General features: G+C 39.9%; 1 protein-coding gene across 2 annotated transcripts in view; it reads right to left on the reverse strand.

Annotated features, from left to right (window-relative positions):
• Positions 1 to 16,995, reverse strand: part of SNX7 (sorting nexin 7) — a 35,114-nt gene extending 18,119 nt beyond the window's left edge. Inside the window, exons 1-7 of one of the 2 annotated variants that reach the window (XM_027651654.1) lie at positions 16,014 to 16,990; positions 10,409 to 10,591; positions 8,401 to 8,511; positions 7,820 to 7,984; positions 6,674 to 6,875; positions 4,597 to 4,796; positions 1,208 to 1,294 (exon numbers count right to left, since the gene is read on the reverse strand). In XM_027651654.1, coding sequence (XP_027507455.1) covers positions 1,208 to 1,294; positions 4,597 to 4,796; positions 6,674 to 6,875; positions 7,820 to 7,984; positions 8,401 to 8,511; positions 10,409 to 10,591; positions 16,014 to 16,979 — 1,914 coding nt within the window. In that variant the 5' untranslated portion in view covers positions 16,980 to 16,990. Of the gene's footprint in view, positions 1 to 1,207; positions 1,295 to 4,596; positions 4,797 to 6,673; positions 6,876 to 7,819; positions 7,985 to 8,400; positions 8,512 to 10,408; positions 10,592 to 16,013 lie in introns of both variants that reach the window. The other variant, XM_027651655.1, reaches the window with a different exon arrangement.
• Positions 16,996 to 16,999: the final 4 nt, after the last annotated feature.

Consider the following 16,999-nt stretch of genomic DNA (forward strand, 5'->3'; position numbering starts at 1 on the left):
GCCATGGAATGTTCTATGGTGGACAGCAATGAGACTGCCTGCCAAACAAGCTGTATGAAACTGGAATTCATCACTGAATGGACCTGCCATTGCTACCCTGTTCCCAGTCTAGAGTGCATTTTATAAGAGTTTCAAACTTTAAACTAAGGAAAGAGGACAGGAGAAGCAGCAAAGGAAGCAAAGAAACAAAAACAGTTTAGAGAACACAGAGGCAGAGAAATGATAGGACAATATAAGTAAACAGAATTTCTACTTCAAGAAAAAAAAACAAACAGAGGTATTTACTTAATGTCCCACTGCAGTACTCAGAGGCAAACTGTTACAAAATATACCATAGCCATAGTAGATACCAGAGAGTGGTAATATATTCTTATTTATTCATCTCAGTGACAAATCAAATGAAAATAGGAATTTCAAATCCAAAACCTATCTAAACAGCTCATCTTTACATGAAAACTAATTACAACAACTCTAATAAAAAGTATCTGAAATGTCAAGGACTTTCTCCTTTTATGTACTAAAAAGTTATTAGTCAGTTTTATATATTATTTACACTGTATAACACTTTGTGTTAACACTGTGCTAAAAGGACATTACTTAGGCATGACAGTTCAACAATCAAAAATTTTAAAATGCCAATACTCATGGTGGAAGTTGCTTTTAACTGGCTTGCTGAGCCTTGCTGATGGTTTTGGGGATGCCTATCCCCACGGGCTACCAGTTACAGTCTGACTTCACTAGAATGAATGAAGTGTCATACTGGACTTAAAAAAAATATTCGGCTCAACTAGATAGAACAAAATGCAGAATGTTTCATTTTAAATAAGCTTAATGAACAACTGCTGATTCTAACCACCTCCTCTCCCTCTCCTACATCAGTGGAGCAGCAGCTACAAGAGCATTGCAGCAAGTCTTACTTTCTTTTAACTCCAAGTGTGGAAGCAAATGGAAATACTAAAAATAATCTGTGGTAGTCTGTGTTGACAAAACACAGTGGTCGCCCACTATGACCAGCCTTTCGCTCCAGCAGCCCATCTACTGAAGTGCTGCATCTTTCTCGGGACTGCCTTTGCCTGGCACATACAGCTACAAAGAATTGCAGAGACACCATCCAGTTACTACACATGGCTTCACAGGACACTTCTTTTGCATATCTTTTGCAGTTAGAATAAGGCCTGGAAGATTTCAGCTTTCTGTCCATACTCACCAGATCCTTTTCTGTCTTTCTATTGGCTAAAGCATCAACTTTGGAATCAAGCTCGCCTTGAATTTGGTCTCTCCTTTTCAAAACACCCTTAATATAGAAGAGGAAAAAAAAAGGAGTAAACTACATCATATTTTAGCTATTTCAGAAAACCATCAAACACCTTGGCTATTCTATAAAATAAGTAAGATCACAGAATGCCATTTAATAATTTTGACGATACATATACTTTAATTAAAAAAATTAAAATTATGAAGACTTATTTTTCCATACCTGTATTTTATCTTATGTGTTTTTCAAGAATCTTAGTAAATCCAAAATCAGTGCCACAAGAATCTGCCATACACAGTATCATTGCTAGTTACATGAACAAAACTGCAACAGCAGTTTAATTGGTATCAGCTCAACTTACTATATATTCATATCTCAAAACAGCAACATGAGTTTGCCAAATCTCATGAATGACAGTATCTTCATTGAGTAAAATTTACAATATAAAGTAGAATGACTAAAAATGGTATACAAGGCCTTATTGAAAGTGTGACTTTAACCTTTAATGTTATTTTGTAAGTGCCAAATGTAATTCTGAAAAGTCAGAAAAGATTAACAGAAAAATCAGATAAAATTATCATAGGAATGATAGCTGTTCTACCATTGATATATGTGCTTATTTTCAGCATATGTAATAATTACCTCCTTTAAAACTGTCTTATCAGGTATTGGGTTTTTAGCATAATGTAAAAAAAATAATTAGAAAGGGGAAGGAACATAACTTGTTAAGCTACAAAACAGGAACAGTATTAACAAATTAAATTTCCATTTCCAGTGCTAATTTTCTCTGAGACCTTGATGAAGCCTTATAAATTTCTCTTTGTCTTAGCTTCCTCATCTGTAAAAGCACACTCAGGTATGCTTATCTTGCAGAAGTGTTGCAAGGCTTTAGTCCTTTTGAAAAAAGTCAGAAGCAGAACATATAAAATTGCAAACCTCAAAATCTTCTTTTACTTTACCTTGCCACAACTGGTTTTACTGCTTCTGCTGCAGAGATGTTCAGTATTCACCTCTAGCACAGGGCATGTTGAAACATCACAGGGTACAAGCAGCTCTACCTTCTCTAGCTCTCTTATTTGACTGAAAATATCTCTGAGATCTTGTCACTTTATCAAACACAATAGAATAATTTAGGAGCTTTTTTCAAATAATTTTTCAGTGTTTCTTTTTGATCTGGTAATCACAATAAAAATTGGTAAACCTGACTTTGGGCTATTCTGAGTAAAAGATTAGCTATATATACAAATGCTCATAAAGCTACTCAATAGCTCAGAACCTAATAAATACAGAAGAAGTTTAGCTATAAGCACAGAAGCAAAACAAATGTCTGGAACAACTTTTCTTCATAATACAAATGCTTGCTCTTTTTTACTATTTATTTTGCCTCTTTTAAAACTGTTTTAATGGCTGCTATCACAAATTATAAAACAAAACTGACTATTTTAATATTAAGGTGCTACAACTACAGACAAGTGCTGACTTCTAATGACAAACATAGGGACTATATTTTTAAAACATATTATTACACTTTTACAGTTTTTTGGTGTAATATTTAATGGTACCCTGCCACAAAACCCTCAAATTCTTTATGTGAATTCGTAAACAATTAATGCTGTAATTTGTACCCTGAGGGACAGCAGTTTTATTCTGTGGGTCAGTTAGGAAGGAGCTGGTCCAGATGTAAATATTTTAGCTGTGAATTCATTTCATTCCCCAGTTAAAGGCTGAACTCACAACACTGGAAAATACAAGGACTGTATTGTATTGATCACACCTTTTTCTGCACATTTGCATGTGATCTTGGCAGCACTGCACATGAGGGGTTAAACACACCTCTGAAAGCAGGTTTATTACTGTGTGACTTACCATGGTATTTTTAGTGTGATTAGTTTTACCCTCTCCAAACTCCAAGAGGGAAGTAAGCCATAACAAAAATAAAAATCCAGAGTGAACGAAGGGAACAGCTGTGAGCTACTGAAGGAAGGTTTTTCCTCTGGACAGGACCACATGGCAGACTAATGCTGTGTTGCAAGTGCTGCATCAAGAAAACTACAAGCAGAAAAAATGCAGTGGGGAACAGCAACTTGTAAAGTGTGCATGAAGAGCCAGGTAGTCACCCTGGGGCTTGTCCACAGAAACTTCTTTGTGCTCTGGACAGTACACCTGAGAAAGGGTGAGGGTGAGCCAGGCTGCAAAACAGAAGGTCATGGGGCAGGCAGAATCTCTTCAGTAGCATGAAGGCCAGGATCACTCATGGGTAACAGACTTAGAAATGCTGAAAAATTACTTCTGGAAGTGGGGGAGACGAAGAAGAGCTGCAATTGCTAGGATGGTAATCTCTTTAAACTTTTAAGCAAAGCAGTACCTACCTCCACCTACCAGCATGGCCCCTCTTTCAGTGAAGCTTGTTTTAAATACAGCAGTCATTGCAGCAGTAATTCCTAACCTCTCGGTAGCTGAGCCTTACTGAGAAATTGGCAATGCTCTGCACAGTGCCAGCAAAGGCTCAGTTAACTTGGGTCTTGTTCTACCCATGGCCTGCAACACACTGTCAGCCCCTACTCAGAAGGCACTGCAGTAGGAGCTGGACTCCCAGCAGTAACAGAAGAACTAGGATACTGCAGCTGGCATTGCTCAAAACCTAGACAAAGAGGGGTTTGTACACATGTTCTGCTTTCTGGAGGCAGCAAAGTGGGAATTATGACATGCTGAATTCAGTTACTTAATTATGTTGATTATCCACCAACACTGAGTATATCAACTCTGATTTTTTACATTCTCTCGAAGTGTAAGAAAAATACATACATAAAGGGAACTGAAAGCAGTAGCTTATGGCAAAGACTAACACATGCTTATATAATGGCACAGGGACTGGAAGTTCTCTGCTGTTCTGGAAAAAGAAAACATAGTTTAGGAACAGCTCCTAGAAAGGGAAAAACCTCTCCACTCCTTTTCCCACACACAATCTGTTACTCAATGAGTTCATATTCTATCCGTGTCACAGAAGGTCTTTCTCAGCTGCTGTTCCCAAACCCTTTCGGCTACAATGAAGAGCTCACTGAAGATGGCAAAACCAGACACCCTAGCACAGCTACCAAGGGCTGCCTGCCAGGCAGAACTGTCAAGCTCTTTTTATTTGGAAGGGGCATCTCTGGCCAGATTAGCAAGGGAACAGGACCAACCAGATTCCCTGCTAACAGACAGTTATCCTATGCTGCACATGTTTTGTAATGAGTAAATACAGGGACTGTAAAGTCATTTTCATCATTCTCTCCTAGACTTGTCACTGGACTAAGCCAGATTTTATTTACAGCCACAAACAATCCTTAAAGAAACCTTACCATCAGAATTTCACTGTAGAGAACATATTCATGTAAAATTGGCAGCAGGTTTTCTGAGAGCCCTGCCATTCTCTTCTCCGTAGCCTTGCAACACCTGTCGATGCAGCTGGCAATGCCCTTCAGGGAGTCTGCTAAATCTTCTTCCGATGCTGACCAGAGGGTGTGGATGGGGCCGTATTCCTTCATTTCATTAAAATAGTCTTAACAGGAACATATACACATATTACTCTTTGTTCTTTAATAGATATCTAAGCGATGCTAATTACAACCTCGTATTTACTGCGAAAAAACCAAGAGGCTGAGGCTAGTGTTTAAATTTGCTCAAATGACCAAGGTAAGTAAACTCTGGTTCATTGTTTATAAATAAACTAATCAATTAAAGTATTGTAATTAAGTAGTTTCAAGAAATCTATCAGCAAAAATGCGCCACTCATTTCAAAAGGACACACATACTCAGGCAGACCTGAAGAGTTGTACTCAGACACCCTGCACTGATGACCTGCATTGCTTCACTTTGTCTTCATATAGAGCGACAGGAGCCATGAGCAGCCGTGGGCAGCAGTTGGTCTGATTTGGGTCTACTATCCTGAATTCCTCTGCTGCTTGAAACAGTAACGTTCCGAATCCTGTCTCAGTTATTAAAACTAGAAGCTTTGTTATGTCCCAAAAGCTTCAAAAGAAACACTAAAATTCACACCAGTTCTCCAGGTGTTATGTCCTTCAGTAGTTTTTAATAATTTAAATACAGGGATATCCAACAAATTACTTCTCTTATGTCTCTAGACCAAGTGATAATCTGTAAGCAGAGAGGGCCCAGAATACACTGTGCCACTTGGTAGGGCTAAACGTGGGCAAGGCTCCGTATGACCAGGAAACTTCATGTTCACAGGAGGGTACTGTGAACGCATTGGTCATGTATCAAAAAAAGAAATGTCCTAGAAAAGATGAAAGCAGTTGTGTGGCATGAAGAGTGTAATGTTTACTTTGAGACTAATTGGACAAAAAAACCTCTGTGGAAGATGTAATCAAGAATCCCACATCAAGCTACTGCAAGCAGGAATGTTGTCTGCATTGCAGCTATCAACAGTTCCGATCCACAACAGTGCAGCCCTGCACACAAGTGTTCTGACGTGCTGTTTAGAAAATATGGGAAGAAGATATAACTACAGCATTTGGAAGCATGTCAAAATTCTTAAGGTTTTCCAAGAATTTGATACTGATGCCTTGAACCTACAGAACTCAGCTATTTCCATTGAAAGGAACAATATCAAAAGGAACTCTTTTCACCAATATGTGTTTTCCTTTTATAAGATCCTTCCAATTCAGTGAGGACATGCTGAGATCTGGTGCTGCACAATAAAGCACAAGGGCTCAGTTATTAAGGAACACAGTGCAGCTTTTTAAATTATATCAAGTGCTGCCCAGTGGAAATTCTACTGAACAGGCATAGTCTGAGATCAGAGTAATTTCCGAATCTCAGAAAAGTCAGTCACTTAGCATTGCACGTAGGTGTACAAACTGCTGTTACTTAAGGAAAAAAAAAAGGTCAAAAAAATAAGGTCAGGTCATTCTTCTTAAGAAAACTCCTAATAGACACAGCTTACCATGACAGAAATTATGCCCAGCAGTAAAGCTATTAAAAAAAGAATCTACTTAGTCAAAACAGAAAAAAGGTAAAGAATGAAACCAAAAAAAGAGATGTTTAAAGATCTGGAATCTAGATAGCATTATTATTATATCTAGATAGCATGAGATTGCCCTGAAAGTAAAAAACAAAAGGTCATTCAGTTTTCCAAAAAGCACAGGTAAAAAGACAGCCACTTTTACTACATTTTCTTCAAAGTTCCTCATAAGTAGCTGAACAACATGTTAAAACTATTCCTGTTAAGAACTTATGAAAACTAACTGGAAGATCTGTCAAAACCATAACCATTAAGAAAACCACAGTATAAACATAAATCTCCCTTTTTCCTTCCTTGCTGGAAAGAGCATTTTGCCTGGCATGATAAAAACTAATTTACTTTTCCAATATATTAATTTCTTAAATCAATAAAACTGATACTTGTTTTCTACTTACCCCTTTCTTCCTTGTAAATCCTATGAGCTATTTTATCTAGTAAGTTTATTTTCTGACTAAATGTTCCCATGTAATCGTTGATTTCTGTAAACATTCCGGGACGATTTTTAACTGCTCCTCTTACTGAGGATGCTACAGCTCTGACGGTTTGTCCCATCCTGCTCAGCAAACCGGGACCCTGCTTCTTGTGTGATGAGAGTTCCTAAAGACAGAATAAGCTCTGTTTACTTCCAAGTACTTTTTTTAATTCTCTGAAAATAATTCGTAAAGCTTTTTTTTTTTTAATAAAACTACATACATAAGCCTCTCTGTGTCTTTTTAGTGTACAAATCTTATGTTAGAATTATTAGACAAGTGTCAGAATTGTACCTGTCATATGCATTTATAAGCCAAGCCTTTCTGAGCAAACACAAGCATGCCATGTATCATGCTCCACAAGAATGGTTAAAGATGGCAGAGAACCTTTACCCCTTCATTCCTCAGAGTGACTTAACTAGTTTCCAGTTTAGCTTTTTGAACAGGAAAGCAGAGGTAATGATTGCAGAAATAAGTAATTGAGAAAAGCAGACAATGTTCCCACTGGAGGAAGTAATCCATCTATTTTTTTTTCTCTCTTTTTAAATGTTGCTAGAATAACCTTTGCTGAAGTTCAGAGGCAGGCTTTGCTGAGTACAAAACTCCAGTCTGCAACTGGTGACATCTTGCAACAATGCAACAGGAAATTCTTTTATGAGACCAGTATAACTTTAAAAAAAAAAATAAAGAGATGAAAAAGACAGTGCCATGCCAAACCAATAATTAATTAAAAACACTGTTTTCCTCATAATCTTGGAAGCGTATATGTGTACCCAAAAGCATGCAGACTTGACATACTGTGAAATTGCCACAAAAAAATCCAGAATGCAGTAACAAAACTACTTTGGAAGGTACATCAATATTTATCATCACATACATGATTACCAAAACCACAGAAGAAAAGGTTATCTTGAGGTATGTATATTCCATAAATCCCTGCCTTCTTCTGACACTTCTGTAACAAGCCATGGAATGACACTATTGAATACTGAGCCAGGGGGACTCCTGATACACTCTACTAACACAAGAGGTGGTTTCACATAAATGTAGATAAAAACAAAGTAATTTTACCCAGGCTTGTGCAGTAAGAAAAATTTTGAAGTCTTCATTAAAAGTTAAAGTTGGATGATCAGCAATACGGTTCAAAAATTTATGTAAAGCTTTTCTTCGAGTCTCAATGAATTCATCACTAAATCGTTCCACCATGCCCTTCATTATGAATTTTTCAGGCAATGGCTAAAGAAAAAAGAAGAATAATATTGTACAATTTACATAATATTATAGTAGTTCTTCTACTTAATAAAAAAAATAGGTATACCTTGTAAAATCTATCATGCAAAAACCCAAAAGCTATATAAAGTTATCATATTCAACTAAGGTATAACATGGTTCTTGTAATAATATGGTTCTTGTAACACACAGTGTAGAACACAAATGCAACTAAGAAAGGAGGACATAAATTATTGCAAATGGCACCTAATAAAAAAACCTAATAAATACCTTTATGTGATTTTTAATTATCACATGCATATAAAGCTAATGAAAATAGGTTGGCTTAATGTTTGTGAGACTTCAGAAGTTGCAAAAAGACCTCAAACATCTCTGTATAAAACTGGAGCTATCTTATAAACAAATAAAAACAACAAACAAACAGGAATAATCAGTGTCGGATGTGCTTCTTCAAGTTTGCTCTTCAACCAAAGGAAATCCTGGTATCGTCTTCGAACTTCATATTCACTGGAGTCAAATTCACCACGGGATGTCTGAAAAACAGGGCCAGAAACAACAGGCTTAGGTTACAATACCAGAAAAAGAAAAGAAAAATGCAGTTTTAGATTTTGGAGAAAACTGAGTACTTGAAGGGAATGGAACATGATTCTATTTTGCCCCTGTTATTTGTTTGCTGTTATTTTAAAGTACAACAATCAACTCCTTGAAGAGTTAAAACACATCGTGTTTTAGCAAGAAATCAAAGTTCTATTGGGGAAAAAAGGAAAAAAGCAAGCTTTTAACTGCACTTTATGCAGTGACGTAATAATTGTCCTACCACAATGTTTCCAAAATATTTCAATAATTACTTTAGTGTTGCATTTTCCTTTTAGCAACCACAGTTATGTTCATTACTTCTAGGGCACTTCTTTTAAAGTGATTAGTAATCTACTAATGAGGAAAGTCCATTTTTTAGCATTCTGAATGAACCTCAAAGAGCTGATATAAATCCTTGGGACCTGCTGACACTAATCAACAATCCCCACGTTCAGAACATGAAAACTTCAGAATATTACAGCAATAACATTTCTTGCACTGCTTAATGGATTCTGCATCCCATCATCAATTCCAGTTTTGTAGCCCTTTGTTAGAACTTGCCAACAAACCTTTAATGTCTACAAAAAATGCTTATTACAGAGTTACAAAATTGTCAGACCATGAGATTTATTTTATCACTGCTCTGTCTTCTAGAGGCAAGCCACGAAGAGCCCATGTTTTCATTAATACGTGCTATTTAGCATTCATTGTTGTGCAGAGATTTATAATGCGATGCAAGTAAATTCTAAAACCTCAAAACATGCTTTTGTAATCTAAACATTTTTATTGAATAAAAATTTTTCAAGGTATGTGGGAAGAATGCTATTACTTTATCATCAACAGCCAGTACTCCAAATTAAATATGATAAGAAAGGACAGAAGAGATAAAAAAAGGCAAAAGCAATCTATCTTATGGCCAATCCATACTTGCCTGAAGAAAAAATGTTCACTAGTCTACAGAAACATGCATAAAGGGAAGATTATTGCTAGCAACCTAATGAAGATAGCTCTCTTCCTACTCTTTAAATATTTTATGAGGAATTGATATCTCCTCTTATTTAAAGATGAATAATTCCCATTTGAAAATTTGGTTTTAAATGAATCTTTTAAAAAGAAGTCAAAGTAAAATAAATTAACAGTGCAATTCTCAGAACGCAGCCTGCAGAATATTTGCTGGTAATCTCAGAAGACTTGGCTGGACTCATAAGGCTGACTTTTCTCCTTATTTCCTGTAAATAACTTGCATTTAGGACAACTAAAAATACACTTCATTGTCTCCCAGCATTACTTTTTCATTAGAGAATTGTGGCAGTTTCCCCAGAAATCACATGCAACTGTAAATGGGAAACAAACAACCATGTGATAATGGATGCAATTAGAAAATATGTGATAATGGATGCAATTAGAAAAGAATGGAATTGAAAGACTGTAGCAGGTAATGTTTATGCCAGACAAAAGACCCATAGGCTGCAAGTGATCCAAAAGTCATAAATACTTGTGCCAATATAGTGTTTTCAAACTGAATCTGTCCTTCTGCTGTTTCATGTTCCTGCTGAAGATCACAACAGAAAATGTTATTCTCACATAGCACTCATTTTGCTATTGAAGGTTTATTAACTATTTTCTCAATATAAATAATGTAAGCAAGTCCGCAGGTAAGCACCTATGCAGACTTACACTGATTTTTTTTCCAGAATCTACCACAGTTTCATACAGTTTTAGTTGTCTGTAACTCACGGCAAAATCAGTGTACAATTTAAATTTAGTAATATCACAGAGAACGGTATGCAAGAAGAGCAAAAATGCTACTGGTGTTATTAAAGTAAGCCATTACAGCCATGAATAGATGCTTACCTTTGTGACTACTCTGTATGTAATAAATGTTTCAATGGCTGTAATGTGGCTTTCAGGATCATCGACTGTAATGAAGAGATCTCTTAATTCTGGTCCATCTTCAAATTTATATTGGTTTATCATTGATGAGGGGGATATTGGCATTGAAGGACTGAATGAGTTTACCTCAGCCAGAGATGTATCCTACAGATAAGACATGAGAACATTCATATCAATACATCTTTGTATACAAACACGTATGTCTCAGATGCTAAAATGGCAAGCTTTTAAATAATCTGATAGAACAGATATAATATAGAGCAGATGAAAGAATTATATAGTACCTAGAAAATCTATTATCCTTTTCAGTATGTACTTCAGTGAGGATGTAAGAAATGAGATTTATTCTAAAACTGTTGAAAGAGCAAAATACTACCATTTGAGAAGAATGTTAAGCAAAGAGAACTTGCCTATGAATGGTAAAATTAGTTATGAATCCAAGCACCCATTAATTGTGTAGAATACTTACCAGTTTTATTAAAATGTTAAAAGCCAGTTGCTAAGGACTTATGATGTTTGAATTATCTCTAATAACCTGAACAGGGTAGATAAAAACCCAATGATTTAAAATAAAACAAGACAAAATCAGAATCAGAATTTTTATTGTAATTGGATATTTCAGTTTGTATGTATTTTAAAATAAAATTTGAAATGGAAAACAATTACAGATACATAAATTAATCTTTTTCTTTTTTCTAAAGGAAAACAGTAAGTAAGGATGAAGTACAAATTTGCTGCTTAATTTCTAAAAAAAAAAAGTCAAACCACTATTTTGCTGACGAGGAAATCCACTTTTTGATAGCATCAACCACTTCCAAACACCTCGCTAAGAATATGACCCCATAGCAGCTGCTTCTGCTCAGTGCATTCCATGGTGACCACTCAAGTGCTGAGAAATGGAGTGTAAATTGGAAACAAGCAAGAAATCTCATTTGCTTCCTTAGATGCAAGTCTGGATGAGATCTACTAATCTAAAATCTTGAAAGGTACAGTTACTAGGAAAATAAATTGAAATCACTAACTCCATGAAAGAGCATAACAAATTATTAAACCATTAGAAATAATAAATTAGAGCAATTGAAATAAATCACTATATTTTAAATAGCAAATACTGTATACTTTTTTTAATATATGCAATGCAATGAAGTATTTTCATAACAAACTTGAAAATTAATCTACTTTCTAGAAGTTTTCTAAAAGCGTAGTTAGACTACATTAAGTACTGAGTGGTAGTTGAAAGAGTTGCCCCTTCCAGTGCCTTGTTAACTATGGAGGAAGGAGGAAAGGGATGTAGTTAAAGAGAAAACTGCTTGAATGCCAGGACTGGAAATGTGTGAGTCCACACAAACTGGAGTCATGGCATTGTCCCAAGGCTGCTCTCATGGGAGTGAAGAGCACACCACCGTAGTGCTGCTGAGGTGGGGAGAGTTCCTTTTTCCCTTTGAATTCAACTAGATCAAAACTTTCTCTGGAACATGGTATCTTGCTCTTTTCCTGCCTTAAGCTCATTGCCTACTGCCATCCCTCTCCTTTGGATTTATCAATGTACTTCCACAAATATGGAGGAGAAATTTATATTGGGAATTATGCCCAGAAAGCACTTATGTACCAGTTCTTTGAACAGGCAGACAAAAGCAACACGGATAACTAAAGACAAGACTTTAAATATTATACAGTGGCTTCCTAGTACACCTGTCAGTCATTTTACTTTTATTCAGTGTGTTTCTACACGTGATTTCTATACTGGTATCCAGCTAGCACTGTCCTGAGTGGTGGAGAATAAACAGAGAAGCTGTTTTCAGAGCCCGCTAGCACTGGCTGGCCACACTCTGGATGAAGAATGAGGACTGCTAGTTCAGAGCAGCCCATGCGATTCAAAGCACTGAGACAACAGGAAATTTCCAGGGAAAGAAAAATGCATGTGAGCGTGTAAGGGACTTGAATGGCCATATAACTTGAGGACTAATGACTCTGCAAGGCCTAAATTGGATCAAGGTAAATGTGTTTCATATTTTCTCATTTTCCATGGGGCATTAATGTCTTAATGTTTCATTCTTTCCTCTAGGTTGCTAATAAAACTTTTTCTATACATGCAGGTTTCTGAAAATATATTTTTATGTGGAAAGGCTTATGAATATGTGGTTTGTGAAACAAAGCATAGGCAAAAAAATCCATAGAATAAGCAGGTCTTCAGATTTGTTTAATACAGGTCTAGTTGTCATGTGCACATGCATGAATGCACGTGACTTTTAAACAAGTTTCATCCTCATGATACTTCAGGTTTACTTACAGTAGTTCTTGAAGTTCATGCAAGCTAAGTCTGATGTCATCACAGAAACACAGTTAAAAAAAGATGATAATTTTCTATACAGCTGTAATTTTGTGGTTGGAACTATGTTTTTGTGTGCATACAGATGAGGCCAGAAGGAGTTTTGCGGCACAGGAAAAACAGTCAATTCTTCTAGCTCTTGTGTTGTGAAACCTTTTTCCTCTTCATCCATGCAAAAAGCATCAAGGCCCTGTCCCAGAAAATTATGTCCTTTCCGATGCCTTCCCCAGCCCCACCTACCTGGAGTATCCCTTCTCCTTCCAAGCCCTTTCACTCCTGACAGAGCAGTTGGCAGAGCTGTGTGTGCAAGTCAGGCCTTTTGATTTACTGGCCAAGAGACCAAACAGACAGAAAATCAACGAGCTCCTGGCTGTATGAGGGCCTTATTCTGGCTCTCCTTTCTCTAATACTTGCAGTTACCCTATCTCACTCTCACATTTGACTGCAGTTGGTCAGTAAGATTCTAAAATAAATAAGGGAAGGAAAACACACAGCAGGAGTGGCCTCAAAAAAGAGCACACAGTTGAGACTGCAGCTCTTTGTAGAAGACATTAAGCCTGGGGGTTTGCCTAAACACCACTCTTTCCCAGAGCACAGGACCTTGACTCAGGTTTGCCTCCATGCCTCATCCATCCATCCCTACCTCCCAGTAAGGATTCAGAGCTTGCAATTATGTGAAGCTTTCCCAATGCTAGGTGTCATTTAACAAGGAAGGCAAAGGATACCTGAATGGGTATTGCAATACATGCAGTACTCCATGCTTCCAAACTCATGGAAGAAAGCAGGTTGAAACATTGTATCTGTATGACTCATAACTCAACTCCTAGAATTTGTCTCTGCTGAAAAGAAGTCAGAACTTTTTCAATGGTAGTGGAAACTAGGATAAAGTGAAATGCACATCACATCATGAAATGGTTTATCAGAGCTGCCGAAGAAGATGCTGGTCTGTAGTATGCGAGATCTGTCACAGGATACCAGGTCAGTGGCTTATGACACTATCAGGTTAAACGTCTATGGATTTTCATAGATTAAAAAGCCCAGTATTTACATTTTGAGTAATAACTTAGGGTATTGAGGTTGACAATTTTTAAGAATCTCATTTTTCACCATTTTGGTAGATGGCACACTGCACGGACTAAACTGAGAAAGATGAAGTCGACGGCAGTGGCAGGTACCGAGCTCTGCACTGCTGTTGCCGTCCCGCTTGGCCTGCAAATACTAAACCACTACCTTACAGACACTGGCATAAGGAACCCCATTAAGTTACAATTTAAATCAAAGTAGTCCTCGAACAGTATGTTACAGAAAAATTGGTTTTACAACACTTAATTGGAAGCTACATTTAGCCTGTCAGTTTCCCTTGAATATATGGAACATGAACAAATAGGGTGTAAAGCCTAAACAACCTCACAGATTTTCATAAGCTCAGAAGATCAGCCCTCAAATTACACCTGAAAACAAACCAGGGATTTGTGGTCTATATATACACTACAGGCAGGTGTCCAAGCTTTGGAAAGAAGGCCGTATTTTAACATAATATGACATTTTTTCTTGTTTGTGGGGAATAACTTATCATGTAGCATGCATTAATAGTACTTAAGATTTCATATAAGTAAGAAATATTTGTCATGAAGCCAAGTAGAAATTTAAAGACATAGGTATTTGCCAATAGCAGCAGTAACTTTTATCAACTCCACTTGTTTTTATTTTTTTATTCCCGAGGGAAATAGCTCTTGACAAGCAAGCAGCATAACTGTTGATACACTGTGTTAATAGGCAGATACCTTCATGCAGAACTGCCTAACCTTACCTCATAAAAGCAAAAGGATTCAAAGTGAGCACAAACAACTAAAATTATATTTTAGCACTGCTTTTGCAAGCAAGTTCAGTGAATCATTCATTGCTTTATGTCAAACCAGGGCTGGTGCTTTCCTAGAAGAACATATTTCAGCTAGACCCTAGTTATGCTTCAGAAAAACACAGATAACTTGGTGAAATTTAGCCTGATGTCTTTCATGTTAGAAACTATTAAATGAGCTAATAGTTCCTTCTGGCCTTAAAAGCCATGAGTTTCAAGAATTCTACTAGAGTCAAAGTTTAAACACGTAGCTTCTAAGAAGGAAGTCCTTATTCCAATGGTTTTATTCATGCATACCACAACAATGTATCTTGCCTACAGAAATATAAAAACCCTCACATTTAATCCATATGACAACCAGTCCTACTGAATATATGTATATTGTTGCTTCTTCAAATAAGAAATGTATTTGCTGTTTCTCTCCCATGGCACACACCCTGTCACACAGCAGTTCACAAGCCTCAGAGGGTAAACAGCACTTTAGCCTCTGTATATATTTTTTCCACCTTAGCTCTCTGTATGTCTTTATATTTTAGATGCTGCCTTGATGAGGCAAATAGATCCATGAGATGTTCTCTTCTTTAACTGCCGAGAAGGCAAGAGGTAAGTCTAATCTTAGCCAAATCAGTACAAAATGAAAAATAATATACATGGTAGCCATACCACACTTCATTGATTTAATTAAAATCAGCAATATTGGCAAGACTAGCACCCATGTACCTAGTTGTGTGCTTTCTGAACATGGACCCTAATATATTTCAGTTACATTTATTTTATTCCCTTCATCAAAATACAGATGTTAACTTCTCAAGCCTCCTATGTGAAGGTGGGAGACCTCATCTTTCAAAAGAAAACTCAAACTGAAACTTGCAAACATTTATTTAAACACTACTGCAATTACTAAACACGAGTGTTTATTTAATTTACAGATACATATATGGTACATAACGAACGTAAGTGATGATAAGGTTACAGCGAGTCCAGATTACACGGCACATTTAAGGTAAGGGCAGTCATGACTCGAACTGCTGGTCCGAAGCAGCGAACCTGCCTTTCGTGCCGGGGAACTCGCCCGGTGCTCCGTGGCCGCCGAGCGCTGTCCCCAGGCAGCCCCGCGCCTCGGGCAGCCCGGCCCTCGCAGCAGAGCCCCGGGGGCGGCCGGACCAGTCCTGCCCTGCCCGGGCGGGCACTGTCCGGGCGCGGGGAGCGGGGGCTCCCGGCCGGCCGCGGGGCAGGCGGGCAGAGGCCGCGATCCCGCTCGGGGCGGAGCCGGCCCGGCCCGGCCCGGCTCGCCCGGTGCCCGCCGGGGCAAAGTGCTGGCCAGCCCGCCCGGCCGCCCCGGCGCGGCACGGCCCGACCCGCGGAGGGCGCTGCCGTACCTTGCTGAACACCTCCAGGTCGTCCTCCTCATCGTCCAGCGCCAGCACCTCGGCGGCGGCGATCAGCGGCCCCCGGGCCGTGCCGGGGGCACCCGCAGCGGGGCGCGAGTCGGCCCCAGGCCCTTCCCCGCCGGCAAGGAGCGGCGACCCCGGTGCCCGGCCCTCCGCCTCCATCCTGCCCTGCGAGCACGGGCAGGGGCCCCGCCGCAGCCGCTCCCCGCGGGGCCGCAATTGGCCGCCCGCCGCTCCCCCGCCCGCGGCCCGCCCCCGGCCCCGGCCCGCCTGGGGGGCGCGCCCAGTGCGCAGGAGTGGAAGCGGCGGCGGGCGGGCTGCGTTGCCGGCCCGGGCTGGGAGGGAGCGGGGACCGCGGGTGCTGGGAGTGCCGGTCCGGGCTGGGAGGTGCCGTGCCTGCCGGCGGGCCCCGACGGCAGGTCTGCGGCTGCGACCTCTGCGGAGGCGGGACGGGACGGCCCAACGCCCACGGGCGTGTTTGTGGAGGCGCGGGGCCCCTGCCCGGGCCGCCCCTGGCGCGGCCGGGGACTGGGCGGGCTGGGGGCAGCGGCCGTGGGAGAGCCTTCCGTGGGGCGGTCGTGGGGAGCGTGGCCGCTGCTGGCCGGGGCCACTGGAACGAGTGTGTGCAGTGCCTCGGGCTGGAGAGCCCCGTACGGCCGGGCAGCCGCTCTGTCCTCGGGAGCCCCGGGCGCCCGGCAGGGACGTACCCAGACTTTTCTGCCTTCTCCAGGCTGGTCTCTCCCTTCCTGGTAGACGCCCAGGGCCCGCCATGGGAGCAGCAGCCCGCGAACGCGCCTTGCCCGTCACCTCTGTTACTCTTGGGGCAGCCGCTCTATCGTTGTAACTGGAGGCTCGCCTGCCCCTTCGCCCTGGGGCCGCGTGTGCTCGCTGGGGCCAGGGACTGCTTTGGCGGCAGGGATGTGCTTGTGAGAACAAGTTGACAACACATTGCATCAGAAAAGGAGCGCGAAGAG

This window comes from Corapipo altera, unplaced genomic scaffold (genome assembly GCF_003945725.1).
Source record: "Corapipo altera isolate COAL_440 unplaced genomic scaffold, ASM394572v1 57, whole genome shotgun sequence".
Lineage (NCBI taxonomy): Eukaryota > Metazoa > Chordata > Aves > Passeriformes > Pipridae > Corapipo > Corapipo altera.